Source organism: Trachurus japonicus, chromosome 4, assembly GCF_045865225.1.
Source record: "Trachurus japonicus isolate A0001 chromosome 4, Traja_1.0".
NCBI classification, from domain to species: Eukaryota; Metazoa; Chordata; class Actinopteri; order Carangiformes; family Carangidae; genus Trachurus; species Trachurus japonicus.
In genome coordinates this window covers 20603536-20617984 of record NC_140910.1, presented here as the reverse complement: position 1 = coordinate 20617984, position 14449 = coordinate 20603536, and the positions used below count along the sequence as shown (strand labels likewise).

Genomic DNA, 14449 nt, shown 5'->3' with positions numbered 1-14449 from the left:
CAACCTAAAAAATAAGGTGTTTTCTAAATGTTGTGGTCAAGATGGAAAAAAGGACAATTTTTGAGGAAATTAATTTTAAAAGAAACAACACGGGAGTCTATGATTTCTATTTATTCCATTCTACGTATTCAACAGCAGCTGCAACTTCCATGTCAACAGTCCTTGGATCTGATCAGTGCTTTCAGCTCGTTCAGCTGTCGGGGTTATTACTGGGAGCAGGTTCTGCAGTGGTCCTCTGGTAAGCACAGAGCTGAAACACGCCTAAAAGGCAATGAGAGAGGACTGTCAATCTTCACATCAATCTTAAATCACATGTGCACAATTTGAAAAAGATTAAAAGACCCACAGTGTAAGATAAGAATGGAAAAGCACACTTTGTCCATGTTACTGCTACTACTTACAAAAAAAGAAAAGAATATACAATGACTGCACCTGCTGCAAAAGCCAGGATGATGGCCACCCAGCCAATGATGTAGGACCAGGAAAAGCGCCAGTCCAAGAAGCGTTTTCCAAAGAAAGTGACAGTCACTCCAGTGTAAATCGCCAAAGCAAGCAGAGCAAGGAAACCTGACAACACACACCAGTGAAAACTGCTCATAAAGAAGAAACTTCACAGTTCTTGACAGTCCTTCCCGATCATGTAATTTGTTGTTGATAATCTGATAAACTTCACCTATGTACCTACCACACCTCTAACCACCTGCTCACCCTGACATGTGTATGTGTGTGTGTGTGTGTGTGTGTGTGTGTGTGTGTGTGTGTGTGTGTGTGTGTGTGTGTGTTACCTGACAGCACCAGGGCGATGCCACCTGTGCGGACCCTCCTGTTCTTGGTTCCGTTAGTGAAGGCGCTGAGGCCGAGCACCACCCCAGCAAAGCAGCTCAGCACCGCCAGTAGCATGAAGGCCCGTGTGGCATCCCAGAAAGCTGGACACAGGAGGGCAACAGGCGAGCACACACATCAACACATGTTCACGTTCACTCCTGCTTGTACAGGCTTTTCTCTAAAATACTAATATTCTATTTTGCATACATGCACTGTAATGCTATGTTTGCATGAGTTTGTCTGCATACACGCACAATACAGAGACTGTAACCCTCACCCCAGTATGCAGTAAGTTTTCTTTTTAGTTTTCTCTTCTTTTAAACCCAGTTTATAGTTTTAGTTATCGATCCATTTCTAACAGCCCACTTCTTGTTGTGAGTAAAGCTATTTTGAAGTTACCAACAAATTTAGGGTTTATTTTCTGGGTAGGCCAATGTACTGACAAATTGTCTATGCAAATGGTGTTTTTGCAAGAATAACTTCCTCAGAAACACCAAACTGGCCACTTGTAATATCTAGATTTACTGATATCAGCACAAAATATCAGTTTGAGTTCCTGCCAAAGAGGGCACATCAGTGTTTTACTACTTCTGGAGCACTCACCTACAGTTATCGTATGGGCATGACATTTGTGGTTAATGCAGAACCTCCAAAGCCCCTGATTGGCCGAGCTCCCCGAGTATCGATACTGCATCCAAAAATCAGTCGCCGTGGAAACGATGAGGAGCACGAGGGCGGCCACACCGCAGAGCGTGCCTCCTCCTGCTAAAGAATACAGCATCGTGGAGAAGCCGGGGGAAGCACTGTCCTCCTAAACATTCAGCAACTGATTTAGGGGGAGAAGAGAAGAGAGTGGTGGGGAAAAAGTGCATCATTTAGAGCCCATACTCTGTGTTACCCCACAATTACCCTGAGAGTTTGAGCTGTATTTACTGTAGTAAAATCATCTGCGGAAATGCCCAACCTGTTTTGGAGACATATTTTGTTCTAAATGGCTGTTCAAAGATGTACATTTAGGAACATTTGGAGAGTGTGCACCAAGTTTAAAAACCATGACTATAGCCTACTTTGTTTAAAGTGACTATCCTCACATCCACTCCTCCACTGGCCAAGTCCTGGCAAGCTAGAAACCATGCATGCACTCTCTTGAATGTGCTACACATCTAAACCCAACCAGACATAGTATATGATGGAAGATGCTCCAGTAACATGCACAATTCTCTAAGATGACCACCAAAATAAAGCAATACTGAGTTTTTTGACTTTCAACAAGTGATCCTCATGAAGCCTTTTTTTTTAAACCAAAGGGCACACAAGTAACCAAGCCATTCTTCAAAACGCTGTCAAATTGCTCATTGCCAGCAAAGCACTTGACCCAAACTGCTGGATGACAATAAGCTTGCCTATCCGGCAGTTCAGAGCCATTGTTCACCACTAATTCCCCTCCGTGCACCACAAACTAATCTTCCTAAACTGAACAACTGAACTGTCAGCACTGTTCCTCTGTCACCCGGCCAGCAAACCAGTGATTTCATGCACTGATTTCAACTCCTGCACACCTCACTGTACTTCGTGAAAACTCTCCAAATTCCAATAGTGCATCCAAACTACTCTTAGTCTGAACTATAAACGTTTTCTGACAATATCCTCAGGCAAGAAGCATGAGCAACTAGGTTTCAAGCCCCAGGCTGTGAGATGTGCAGATCATTTCCTCTGTAAGAGAAGCATGGGTAGATAGATCTCCACTTCATCTTTTCTTTGGCTTTCTTGATGTCCTTGACGTCTCAAAAAAAACAGGTTTTAGTTGATTTGCCTCTCACACCCTTAGAGAACGCAGTAACTTCCTTGCAGTGCAGTAAAAACAGATTCTGTGTAATTCCAAGTTTCTTTTTCCTGATACCTCTGGGTTGGCTGGTGTCTCTCCAGGGTCGCTGGCTGTAACAGAGTGCGTATCCTTTTTAAGCTCTGAACCCCTGGCTCTCATTGTCCACCTCACAAAAGAGGGAATGATCGAGCGCAGCATGTGAGTGATGGTAAATCCACCCCCCTCTCTTGCTCTTACTCCGTGCAGTTACCCCCCTCTCCTCCATCACCTGTCTGTCTCTCTCAACTTCTCTTCATTCATGTATTTGCATCCTGCATATTTCAACTTTTTCTTTCAGTTATTATCTGCATGTTTTCTATGAAATATCTGGTCAGATCTGGCAGCTGTGGTGAATGCATCATGAGATTCTCCTCTGTCAAAGGCCGTGACCATGTCCCACCCCCCCACCCCTCAGTTAAGCCACGCCAGCAATTGGAGTGTGCAGGACAGGCACTGGCAATCCTCCTATGCATTGGCAACATAGGCAATGGCCTAAAGCAGAAAGTAAGCATTTGTGCACCATGCACCTTGCATTGTGTGCATCCTCTGCCTACCTGTGTGCACCTAGAAATGTGTGTGTGCATGTGTGTGTGGCCCTTTCTGAGCAAACACTGATAATACACACAGGGAAATATAAAATATACACACAACTCTTCATATTAGAGAACAGTGACGGTTTCACAGTGTAACTTAAAAATACCTTTATTTATTCAAAAGCAAGAACAGGAACAAGAACCTCATCAACCCCTTTGGATTCCCATCATTACACATCTGTGTGCACGCAGAATTTCTCTTAAAATGATTCTGAATTTTTCCAGTGAGCCACAAAACATTGATGTGTACTACAGTAAGCCATGACATCTGTCCTCTTCCATACCACCTTCTCCTTCACATGCATCAAAAAGTGAGGATAAAATCTAAAACCCTTATTACTACAAGTGACTTGTCAATCCACTCTGTGTGGAGTCTTGAAATTGCATCATTACCACTGTTTTAGCTTTAGCCTGCCTGTTCTTTAGTCATTCTTAGACTTCTGGTTGCAATATAAATGCAACATTTACCTTTTTTTAAATCTTGCTATTTACCTACCTATAGTTTAACTTTTTGTCTGAGATACATCTAAAATTGACTCAGTTCATCACTCAAATTCCAATTCAAAACATGATGAATTTTCCTACTTTCTTTATAATAACAAAAAGGGAAAGTCACTTTGGGAATTTATACAGATGTGCACAACTGCCTAGTGGATGATCTCTGTCTACTTTACAGTGCCATTACAAATAATCTATATATGACAAGGCATATGGACAAATAAGATATAGCTACAAATGGATAAATAAATAAATCTCTTAATTAATCCACATATCCAAAAACCTCTACAAAGGCTACAAAAAGGCACATCATGATATGCATAACCAAACGTGGCTTCTGTCCACAAGGTCACTCACTCCCTCTCTAAAGCTACATCCCATCTAAAGTGACCTCCATGCTCTGACTATGGCTGATTTATGTGAAGTTTGGCATTTTAAGAAAATAACTAAAACTAACTTGAAAGTGTGCTTGCAGTGAGCTCACTCATGCGAGGCATCATCAGTCATCTCTACGGTCTAAGTACGTCTTTGCCATTCAATCTTTATGCTCTACTTACAAAGCTAAAAGCAGAAAGGTATTGAGCAAACACACACTGTAAATATTTAACCTCACATGTCACAAATAGCGACAATAAAAGATTCTCATTTCCTCATGGCATTTGAAAAATGTTCTCTTTTTTTTTCTTTGAATTTAATTTTAATTACACTAAAACTGCAAAACCAAACACACATGTCTATTACTAGAATGCCATGTTTGCTTGCACACACACAGCCACATACTCACAATACATATACAATAGTACTCATTCTCACACACAGGCACACACGCGTGTGCACGCACAAGCACAAGCACACACCCAAACACACCCACAAAACCAATTATAGACATCATTTTTAAAGTGACTGCACACACAAATTCTGGTCACGTTTCTCACACACAGCCACACTTACTTCACAGTAACTTTGAACTGACCAACATATAACCAGTTTGTTGCTCACAATATGTATGCATATGTTTGGACACAAGCGCACATACTGTACATACACCCTGCAACAGTAAGTGATCCCATGTTGAGATGTACGTGGACGCTTGTGCTGCTGTTTAACCAGTGTCTCTGTAGCAGGCCCTCAGGGGCCCGGAGCCCAGAGGACAACTGTTCGGTCTGCAGAGGAGGAGAGGAAGGTCCGGTCATGGGGGTGCCACCTGCACTGGATCACCTTGTCCCAGTGTTCCCCTGCCACTGTCTGAGGGAGGGGCTTTGTTAAGTCACCTTGGAAGAAAGAAAGAAAAGAAACGAAACATGACCATGGCAATTACTGACACTGACTGCACCGTGGCACCTTCATTTATCTTTTGACAAAAATGTGAAACACAATCTAATCAGCAACAAGTTAAGTTTAACCATTTCAAATTGCATAGTCAGAAATCTAACACAAATTAATTTGTTTTTTTTCCCCAAATGTTTGCACTCTCTTGGTGAGGTTGTTGCTACCTTGCAGGTCATTGATGATGATCTTGTTGTCATAGGATCCCGTCAGAAGATGATGGGCTCCTGGTGAGAAGCGCACTGAGCGGATGTCACTGCTGTGGGGCCGGTATGTCTGGACAATGCGGCCTCCTCTGATGTCATACAACATGCAGGTGCTGTCTTCCTGACCGGTGGCCAGCAGGCGGCCGCTGGGATCCACTGCCACTGAAGCAACTGCACTTCCTGTGTGGGGCAAGAGTGGCGATAAATGGCCATTTCAAAACAACCGGCTGACTAAACTTGAGCCGTGTGAGTCATGACGTGACTCACCTGAGCCGTGCAGAGTTGTGCCCACCACACGGACACAGCTGGGCACGCGCAGATCCCAGAAACGGACCGTTTTGTCCTGTGAGCCAGAGGCAATCATCCACCCTCCCCATGTGTACAGAGTCAGAATGTGACCTGTTCACACAAAACGGTGAAACAAACTCTGTTAAAGTGGTTATAATATAACTATATTTACTGCTTCTTTTTTATGATACTGAATTAAATGGTTTCACATTAGTTAGAAAAAAACATCGTCTATGTATGAGAATTTCACAAATAAACCATCTGTAAACTGATTTCAAACCCCTATGGTTCCCTCAGGACTGTTTCCAACGTACCAGTGTGTCCGCTCAGGGCATGAAGACCCTGTCCCCTCTGACAATCAGTTGTGTAGATGTTGCAGTCTCCAGCCCCAGCACTAATCAAGATGGATCCTCCACTCTCAGGTCCCTCCAGGAAGGCCAAGTCCCTGATGGTACCATCATGCATGCTGAACTCTAGATCTGGGCCTGGATCACAGAGACATAGAGAAATTAGATCCAATTCAATCTCAGGAGAAAAATTAACATCTGATCTGTATTACTCTGCCTCAACATGTATTTCACTTTTTCTATGTTTCTTGGAGCACAATCAAAACACAAAAAACAGTACCTGTGGCATTACAGCTGTCTGCATTGAAAGGCAGGACTTTGACATATTTATCATTAGAGCCAGTTGCCAGCAGTTGTCCACAGTGGCTCCATGCTACACAGTAGATTGAGCCCTTGTGGTGTTTGTTCCTCCTGAAGCGCACAACCGGCTGCTTAGCTGCACCAGAACCACTGAACGAGCCAAGAAAACACAACAGAGATGGATTCAGAACTGTGCAGGAAGGCGTGACGTGCAGTATATTCAAACCCAGACAATTTATTCAGCCATGATTGAGTTATATAACAAACACCTACTGTACAACACTGCAAATACTTCAGCCACTTTAGATGTTACCATTCATGGAGGCATCTGATTGGTTCTAATTCACCATATAGCGTATCCAAGTACATTATTAACGATGCTGTAAGAATGTAGCATGGTTTGAAATCATACATAAATGTGAATGGCTCCCACCTGGTGGACAGGCTTTCTGGGTAGGCACAGACTCTCAGGGTTTTTGAGTTGGAGCCAACAGCATAGAGCGCTCCTGAGGGGTGGAATGCCACAGCACGTACTGCCTGTGTGTCCTCCAGCTGGTTGACTTTCACAAACTGTGCTTTGGACTTGCCCGACTGTACAAGAAGATTGAGGACAAAAATAATTATCATTTGCCATCACTGATTTGTTTAACCTAACCTTTATAATACATTAATGGCATCTATGCAACTACATTTCAGAATGTCTTTTTAACCACATTTACAGCTTTTCTACAATAAGAATATGTGGAACTGCAAGTAAAGTAGAACAAATAAAGTAAAAAGCAGACTGACTGAGTTCTGTACTATAATGTTTAGTTGGCAGTTAGGTATACCTCTTGTGTACTGCGTGTTGTAGAGCAGCCTGAATCATCTTGCGCCGTGGGACAAGATGCTCTGATCCTCTCAGCACTTAAACATAAAGAGATGCACAAGTTCATTGTTTATATCTAACTGCAAAAATACATGTTGATGAATGTTAAATGACTTCATTTCTGGATAACATTGAGATTACTCTTATGAAGTTGGTGTTTCTGTAGCGGCTGATGAACTGCACAGTTGACAGACTCTTACCTATGACTAGTAGGAACTGGAGACTCACTGAGGGAAGGTAAACCATGGTTCCCAGTCTTTAGTGGGGTGCTGCTAATCACACCACCTGGCTTGTCCCTCAGCACCCCTGTATCTGGAGTTTGGCGGGTGTTGGCAGTCCTGGGACTAGAGGTGCCGTTTCCCGTCAGTCCATTCCACTGCTGGCCCAGATGTGTCATCACCTCATCTCCTTTGTGGTCAATGCCCACATTCATTTCCTCCAACTTCTGAATGGATCTGGACAAAGACAACATTTTGAGTTGAGACGTTCAGTGTGTTATAGTCACTATTCATTCATTGCTGAAGCTTTTCTTATGCCTTCCTAACCTGCTGAGGAAAGTCTCAGTGAGGTTATGTTGGGTACCGTCCTGCGGCTTCACCCCCCCCTCCAGCAGCATCTGCTGGTAAAGCTGCCTCTGCTGCTGCTTCTGTTCCAGATGTTGCTGCACACGGAGACGCTGCCTGTAAAACTCCTGGATGTGCTCTGTGGAGTCACATCGCTGGACAAACACACACACAGAAAGCATCAACATGTGAACACACTGTTACTGAAGAAGATTTAGAAGAATGTTATGTAAAGCCACAATCAGGCCCTGTGAATGAACACGCACGCACGCACGCACGCACGCACGCACGCACGCACGCACGCACAAACTCTCTCCCAAGAGCTAGTCCTGACAGCTTTTAAGTTCTCAGGGCCTTGTCCTTCATCATCCATCCCATAAAAAGTTTTCAAGGACCTCATTATATCCAAAGGGTCTACACTTTAGTCTCTCTTTACTTTTCCCTCTCCACACACACACATACACACGCACAACTATCTAATCTCAAGCCACTTCACTTGTCTAGATGGGACCTGGGATGCATAAAGATGAGCGATGATAGCGGCAGCAGGCCATCTCAGGTGTGACCGCACATCAAACAGGATTATCTGCCTTCAGTGCCCATGACCTCCACCCCTTTCACTAAGACAGGGTCAGCAGGGCGTGAGTGCCCCTTGTACAGGCGTGGTATAGAGTTGGGGAAGGATTTATGAGGAAGTGCAACACATGGAGGCAAGGAGGTCCACAAGTTCAGGGGGAATCTATTTTAGATCTCTTGAATACTGAGTGACCAGACAATCCTCAAAAGTCATCAAACCAATTTAGCCTGAGTAACCAAAGGTGACACAGTACATTCCTGCATATATGGAATGTCTTTGCCCTAATTATTGATTTATGCTCGATGTAAGGTCTATAATATATCACTACACATACAACAAAGTACTGCTAGGTTTCAGTTTTTACTACCTCATTTGTTTCTGTGCTGCAGGGCGGCCCACCATCCTTCCCAGGGGTCAGAGGTGTCCGTGTGGTGTTTGGTCCATCCGGCCTCTGTGGCTGCTTCCTATGTAAATTCATAAGCAATATTTTAACATCATGAAACATTAAAAGTAGAAAGAAAAAACAATACAACACAATTCAAAAACCCTCACTAATTACTGTATGCGGCAAAAGGGAGGAAAAAACACAAACAAGTTAAAATGTCAGTGTCACAATGTGTAAAATGTGCTAAGTTGTGTTTAAACTTGAAGAATAACTAAAGTTGTAGTTGCAGCATAGAATCCTGCAGGTGGAGCCAGAGCGAGCTGGCAACCCAATGCTCTCATGCAGCGTACATGTGCTGTATCAGCCTCTTTTACAGTAGCTGATGCAGCGCTGTTTGTGGGAAACGTCATGTGGATCAAGGAAACATAGTAAAATAAAATAAACAAACAAAATCAAATAAAGCCTGTTAAAATTCCTTGATATTGTTGTTATCAGGGTTTATTATGGAGAACATTGTATTTGAAAATGGAAAAACTTGCTCTTAGGAACAGTGTCTATATTAACATTTAGGTCTAGCTCCTTAGGATTAAACATCTGCTATATTACTTCCAAAAGCACTACTAGTAAAAGTACCTTGAAATAACAGGAGGATTTTTATTTTCATAAAGCGTATTAGTATGAATTTAAATTAGTGAATTATAAAGTGGAGGCTTTAGATTCTATTACGTCCATCAACACTCAGCTGCTTTGTGCAGCACTGTGGGAAGTGACAGCTGAGGCACTATGTCTCTGTTTAAGTGGGGCTAATGGGATTAATAGAGCTACACATTGTGGCATACAAAAAGGTCTACCACCGGGTTTAATGCCTGAGGTTGCAGGTGCACATGCAGAGGGAGATAGTAAGAAAGCTTTTGAAAAATAAAAAAAAAAGCTATTGTAGCTGCAGAAGGGTTAAACTCCGTATCTGTTATTTCAGGCGCTTACAACTAACACCACAAACCGTTTGTCCCAGCTGGGCTCCAGTTTACCTCTCAGGTGAATCATCCTGCTGATGCACATTATTCTCCACGAGGCTCCGACTGAGAGCAGACTTGGCGTTCGCCTCCATGCCTCTCTTATCCTGCGCTGCCAGACCATGCGACAGGCCGTCCAGAGCTGGATTGAGAGACCTGGACATGTATGTGTCGGCTGAATGAGGCCTCTGGCGGAAAGGTGAGGTGGGGCAGGGAGACAGACGGTTGATTAATGGGGTCAGGAGGTCCGCGTGGCCTGCCTTGCTGGGCTTCACCAGCCGGTCCACGTGGATGTTGAGGACCTTTTGCTGGAAGGCGCATGAAAAGGCACCAGGAGAGACGTTCTGCAGCCAGGACAGCAGCGACAAATCCAGTTCATCACAGCCGTTCCCACAGAGCAAATCCACACCAAGCAACACCTCACCCTCTGTGATTTCCTCACCAGTCGCTTTGCTCTAGAAAACAGAAACAATGTTGTTAAGACCACAGACAGAAAATGTAGAGCTTTTGTGTAATCCTTGATGGTTTTGAAGTGAATGCAAGATTACAATCACAAATTTTAAAACTTATGATTGACATGAGATCCAGACAGAAATTTACTTTATGGCACTTTGCTATATCAAGTAGGGGATTTGTGGCAGGAAGTGTTACCATTCTATCTCTAAAGGTTTTGAAAAACACAAATCGGTCCATTAACTTTTCAATGCAACATCAAACACCAGTGGAGTTCCCTTGTAACACTCTCAGTGCTTAGAGGTGATATTACCTGACAGAACTCGACACAACACTCATAAAGAATCCCTTTAATGAGCAGTTGGAAGAGGCGGTTCCCGCTCGCCCTGAAGCCTGCCTCGCTCAGCTTCCTGTCTGCGGGGATGAACTCGGCCACCATAGCACACGCCTCCTCGAAGCAATGGACACGCGCTGTGCTCGGGTTCCAGTCTTTGAACTCTGCATGGTGGGTGAGGCGGGGCAGCGTGAGGAGAAGACACAGCTTGCTGTAGTCATCCTTGGATGGACAGAAATCCTCCAGACTGTGGAGACACTTGACTGCCGCCTGCATGGTGAGCTCAAGCTGTAGATGGAATAACATTACAGAGGATTTGAGTACTATGTTAATGCTCTTTCTGAGGGTGAGGTGTGTTTTTGTTATTTTTATTCATTTGGTTTGTAGAGTGTCCATGCTTATGTTTTCAAAAGTAGATTTCTGTTGGTAAATCAGTTCATGTTAAGCTAAATTTGAGGCTTTTTTTTGTTGACAACTGTGAAAAACTGAATATATCCATACATTGTGAGGGTCCTCAGCGGCAGACATGGCGTTATTTACACACAGAGCTTCCAGAAACTTCTGCTTCAAAATGATGTAGCGGAACCTGGAAACACAAATCTCGGTATTTACACTTATATTTTGCAGTACATGGATTGATTAACCTTCAGGTGATAATTCCTGGATTAAATCATTTTTTGATAAACTGGTTATGCCATTTAAGTAGGACAACTGAGTTGAAAAATCTCTTTGGTGGTTGCTGAGAGGCTGCCAGTTATATGATGTACCCATGCCAGTACAGTACTGGGATGTGACCTGATTTAGCTCCCGAGGCTACCACTCTCCACTTCACTGCCAAAGCTTGCCCAGTGACCAGTAATGTAAAATGTCACCAATGCTGTTATTAATATTGTATGTCAAAAAAACACACAAACAAGCAACTTGATTGTAGTGAAATTCAATATTATTCTAACTTATAAAGTTGAGTTTCTCTTAAGTCTTCTACTCTCCTCATAACTGCTTAACAATAAATCAAAAACACACTCAAACAACGGCCCCTCCTAAAACTATGGTCAGTAAATGGTTGATGAAAAAAACATTAAAATTTAAAAAACTCTAATATTATGCTTAAAGAAATCAAGTGAGAATCATCCCCCACATTATTTCCCCCACCTTTTCTTGTCAAACTTGTCCATTCCTTCCAGAGGTTGGATGAACTGCATCACCTCCTCCCATTGACCGTCAAGTATCAGTTGCCTGTTGAAAGCAGCCAATAGTTTAAGAGGCATCAGCATTCTCATTTCCCACCACATTTCTGAGTCAAAACACAACAGTCAACCAACTGTATAAAGATAATACACTATAAATGCACCTGAGGAAGAGCATATCATCGGAGTAAAGCCCGTTAATGACACCGCTCTCCTTCTCCAAGGCCAGCATGCTGATGTGCAACTTCCTGGAGTTGAGGAAATCCAGCATCAGCTTGATCACCTCCGCCTCCTTGATGTTGATCGTCTCGTCTGCCGTCATGATTACAGATCTGTGGTGGCAGCTTGTAGCTGGCTGGAATATAGAGGGACAGAGTAGAGAGAAAATAAACTACCTTATTTTTAAGGTTCACCACCTAAATTCAGAGACTTCCATTCTAAAATTAGTGTAGACATCAACTATTTAAGGGAAATGCTGTCCTCATTCCTTTAAAATGATACAGCCAAAAACAAATAAAATTGTAAACACTAAACAGATGTTCTTTAACAAATATTGATTCAACAGAACTTCATACAAAACATGAACTTTTACAATGTGTGATGGAGATGTGGCAAAGGTACCCTGGCAGCGGAACAGTTTTAGATCAATGTTAATGACATCCAACACGCTGTGGATCAATTACTGTAATATTCCTACAGGGACTACTGGTGTTTCAGCTCTTCTCAACATCATTTATCACCCCATGTGTTATGTCTTTTATTAACTCAATTTCTACACAACAGCTTGCGCCTGCGTGCCCCAATAGTAAGGTTGAAGTGAGTTTACAGCACTCTGTGGTTATGTTGTAACTGCTGCATCACCAAAGGATAGTGTTTCTGTAAAGCTCCTATTGTGACTATCTGGCATTTGTGAGTTTGATAATACTTTTAAAGTGATCTTGTGTGATTAAACTGTTCTCCAGGGTGCTGTGCATAGGACATTACTGCACTGTTTGTGTTGTGCTGTGTTTAATCTCACCATAATATTCCTACTACAAACAGTTTTGGTAGGATATCTAAAGATGCAGTCCTCCAGGCTGGCCTATTAATGGTTAACCACTGGAGCATCACATAGGGAGCTACAATAAAGGATGAAGGGCTCTGCATTATGCATGATGCTCTCGTCCTGTGTCTATGTAAAAAAAGGCTGAGATGAGCAGTGATGTCTGTCTCCAGGTGTCCGTGCTGGAGGCAGAGCAGCCGGTGACACCGCCCTGTTAGCTCCCGTACACACAAACACTCACACACACTCACAAATAAAACAACATCCAGCTCTGGTTCTGGATGTGACAGCAGGTCTGCGGCCCAAACCTGACATCCTCCTTAGACACACCTTGTTTACTTGAGCATGACGGCACACAGCGCACACTCGTCCGCACTCACACACACACAGCAGCAGCTCAGTGTTACACACACACACACATGCAGGATAATAGCATTCATTTTCCCTCCAAGGTACACGGGGTATCATGCAGGACTGGTACACTCCGGGCTAACACGCCACCGTGAATCCGTGCTGACTCCTCACCTGTCAGTCTGCGCCAACGACGCGCCGCATTAAAGCCACTCAGCGCGGTCTGCAGTCTCCAAATCTGACAGTGTCGACGGAGAAGTACACGGAATAATGTTCTGTGGATGGTGAAATGTCTACTTGTGTTTCCAGAAAGCCGCTCTTTGCCTTAATTCTAGTACACAGCTCGCCGTTGCCATGCGGACGCAGCCGCAAAACGTCCAATCAACTGCAGCGATGACGTGGCCACACCCACTGCACGGGACAGACGAACTTTCAGGTGATGCACGGGCATATTAAAAACGTAGGCTGACTACACCATGACTATTGTTTATTTTTAAAAATCTATTATTTAAATGTGTATACAGTGTAGAAGAAGTGTACAGTATATTCACCAACTGTAGCCTATTGCAAAATTTTGTGACTGAAATACATTTGGGAGGAAATTCACAAATATTTGACGATAGGATAAAACCACATGTAGAAATACTCTACAGATTATATCAAAATGCTCGAGTGGCTACCTAAAAGCCCATTGGAGTAACAGGATTGATTTTAATGAATACAATCTGTAGGCTAACTTAAATTAGGAAAATATAGGCTAGACCAATAAATGTGGTGGCAATGTCGGCCTAATGCCCTTTAAATTTGAACAAAGATCAGTAGCCTAGCCTACTTGAGTAAATTCCCACCACTGGTTTTAAATGCCATTAAATTATGGTATTTAGCCAGCAGTATTTATCAGCAGCTAATGGTGGATTGCCTGAATTGTACAAATTCGGTCAGTCGGGATTTATAGCAAATGTTCTGCTTCTCCCTCTCCCTCATTGCCCTGGGTTCCCGCTGTTTCTCTCCATCTTTATGTTTCCTGTCCCCAGTTTGTCTTTGTCCGTGTGTGTGTGTGTGTGTGTGTGTGTGTGTGTGTTGCTGGGCGTGGCCTCCCGGATTGCTGCTCCCGCCAAACCACCTGCACACCTGCTTCTGATTAGTGATGTGTCGGTCGCGAACGATCCGGCTCTGAGAGCCGGCTCTTTGAAGTGAACGACGGGAGCCGGCTCCTCATTGGGAGCCGTTTTTGTTTTTTTTTTCTCCTCTGCTTGTTGTAGTGAAAGCCACAGATCGACGGGGGAAGGGGGTAAAAACGAAACTAATCAACCAGCGCATCCAGCACGAGCCTGTGGCAGCACCTCTCTCTCTCTCTCTCCCCCCCTCTCTCTCTCTCTAGCTGGTGCGGGCACTCACGCAGGCACATGGACAGGTAGGGTAGTGACAG

At 43.6% G+C, this 14449-nt stretch overlaps 2 protein-coding genes and 1 long non-coding RNA gene across 5 annotated transcripts; 1 reads left to right on the top strand and 2 right to left on the bottom strand.

The window, feature by feature from the left end:
• Window positions 1-96: 96 nt before the first annotated feature.
• lim2.2 (lens intrinsic membrane protein 2.2) lies at window positions 97-2858 on the bottom strand. 2 transcript variants are annotated; one of them, XM_085774614.1, is made up of 5 exons: window positions 2726-2858; window positions 1429-1651; window positions 786-926; window positions 433-567; window positions 97-261 (listed from the first exon to the last, which is right to left on the bottom strand). In XM_085774614.1, the coding sequence occupies exons 2-5, from the start codon at window positions 1604-1606 to the stop codon at window positions 191-193; spliced, it is 525 nt and encodes a 174-aa protein (XP_085630740.1). In that variant the 5' UTR covers window positions 1607-1651; window positions 2726-2858; the 3' UTR covers window positions 97-190. The 2 variants fall into 2 exon arrangements, with proteins under 2 accessions (XP_085630740.1, XP_085630742.1); XM_085774616.1 differs by lacking the exon at window positions 2726-2858 and adding an exon at window positions 2060-2142.
• Window positions 2750-5051, top strand: LOC146988877 (uncharacterized). Its single transcript, XR_015035727.1, has 3 exons — window positions 2750-2848; window positions 3072-3193; window positions 4913-5051. It is a non-coding gene; the product is annotated as an uncharacterized LOC146988877 (long non-coding RNA).
• LOC146988876 (WD repeat-containing protein 47-like) lies at window positions 4455-13419 on the bottom strand. Of its 2 annotated transcripts, none has more exons than XM_085774612.1 (16): window positions 13195-13406; window positions 11792-11982; window positions 11593-11676; window positions 10942-11026; window positions 10420-10728; window positions 9669-10108; window positions 8623-8719; window positions 7661-7833; window positions 7316-7570; window positions 7078-7153; window positions 6681-6838; window positions 6228-6397; window positions 5915-6085; window positions 5580-5711; window positions 5274-5492; window positions 4455-5051 (listed from the first exon to the last, which is right to left on the bottom strand). In XM_085774612.1, the coding sequence occupies exons 2-16, from the start codon at window positions 11947-11949 to the stop codon at window positions 4909-4911; spliced, it is 2670 nt and encodes an 889-aa protein (XP_085630738.1). In that variant the 5' UTR covers window positions 11950-11982; window positions 13195-13406; the 3' UTR covers window positions 4455-4908. The 2 variants fall into 2 exon arrangements, with proteins under 2 accessions (XP_085630738.1, XP_085630739.1); XM_085774613.1 differs by having other exon boundaries at window positions 4634-5051; window positions 11792-11971; window positions 13195-13419.
• Window positions 13420-14449: the final 1030 nt, after the last annotated feature.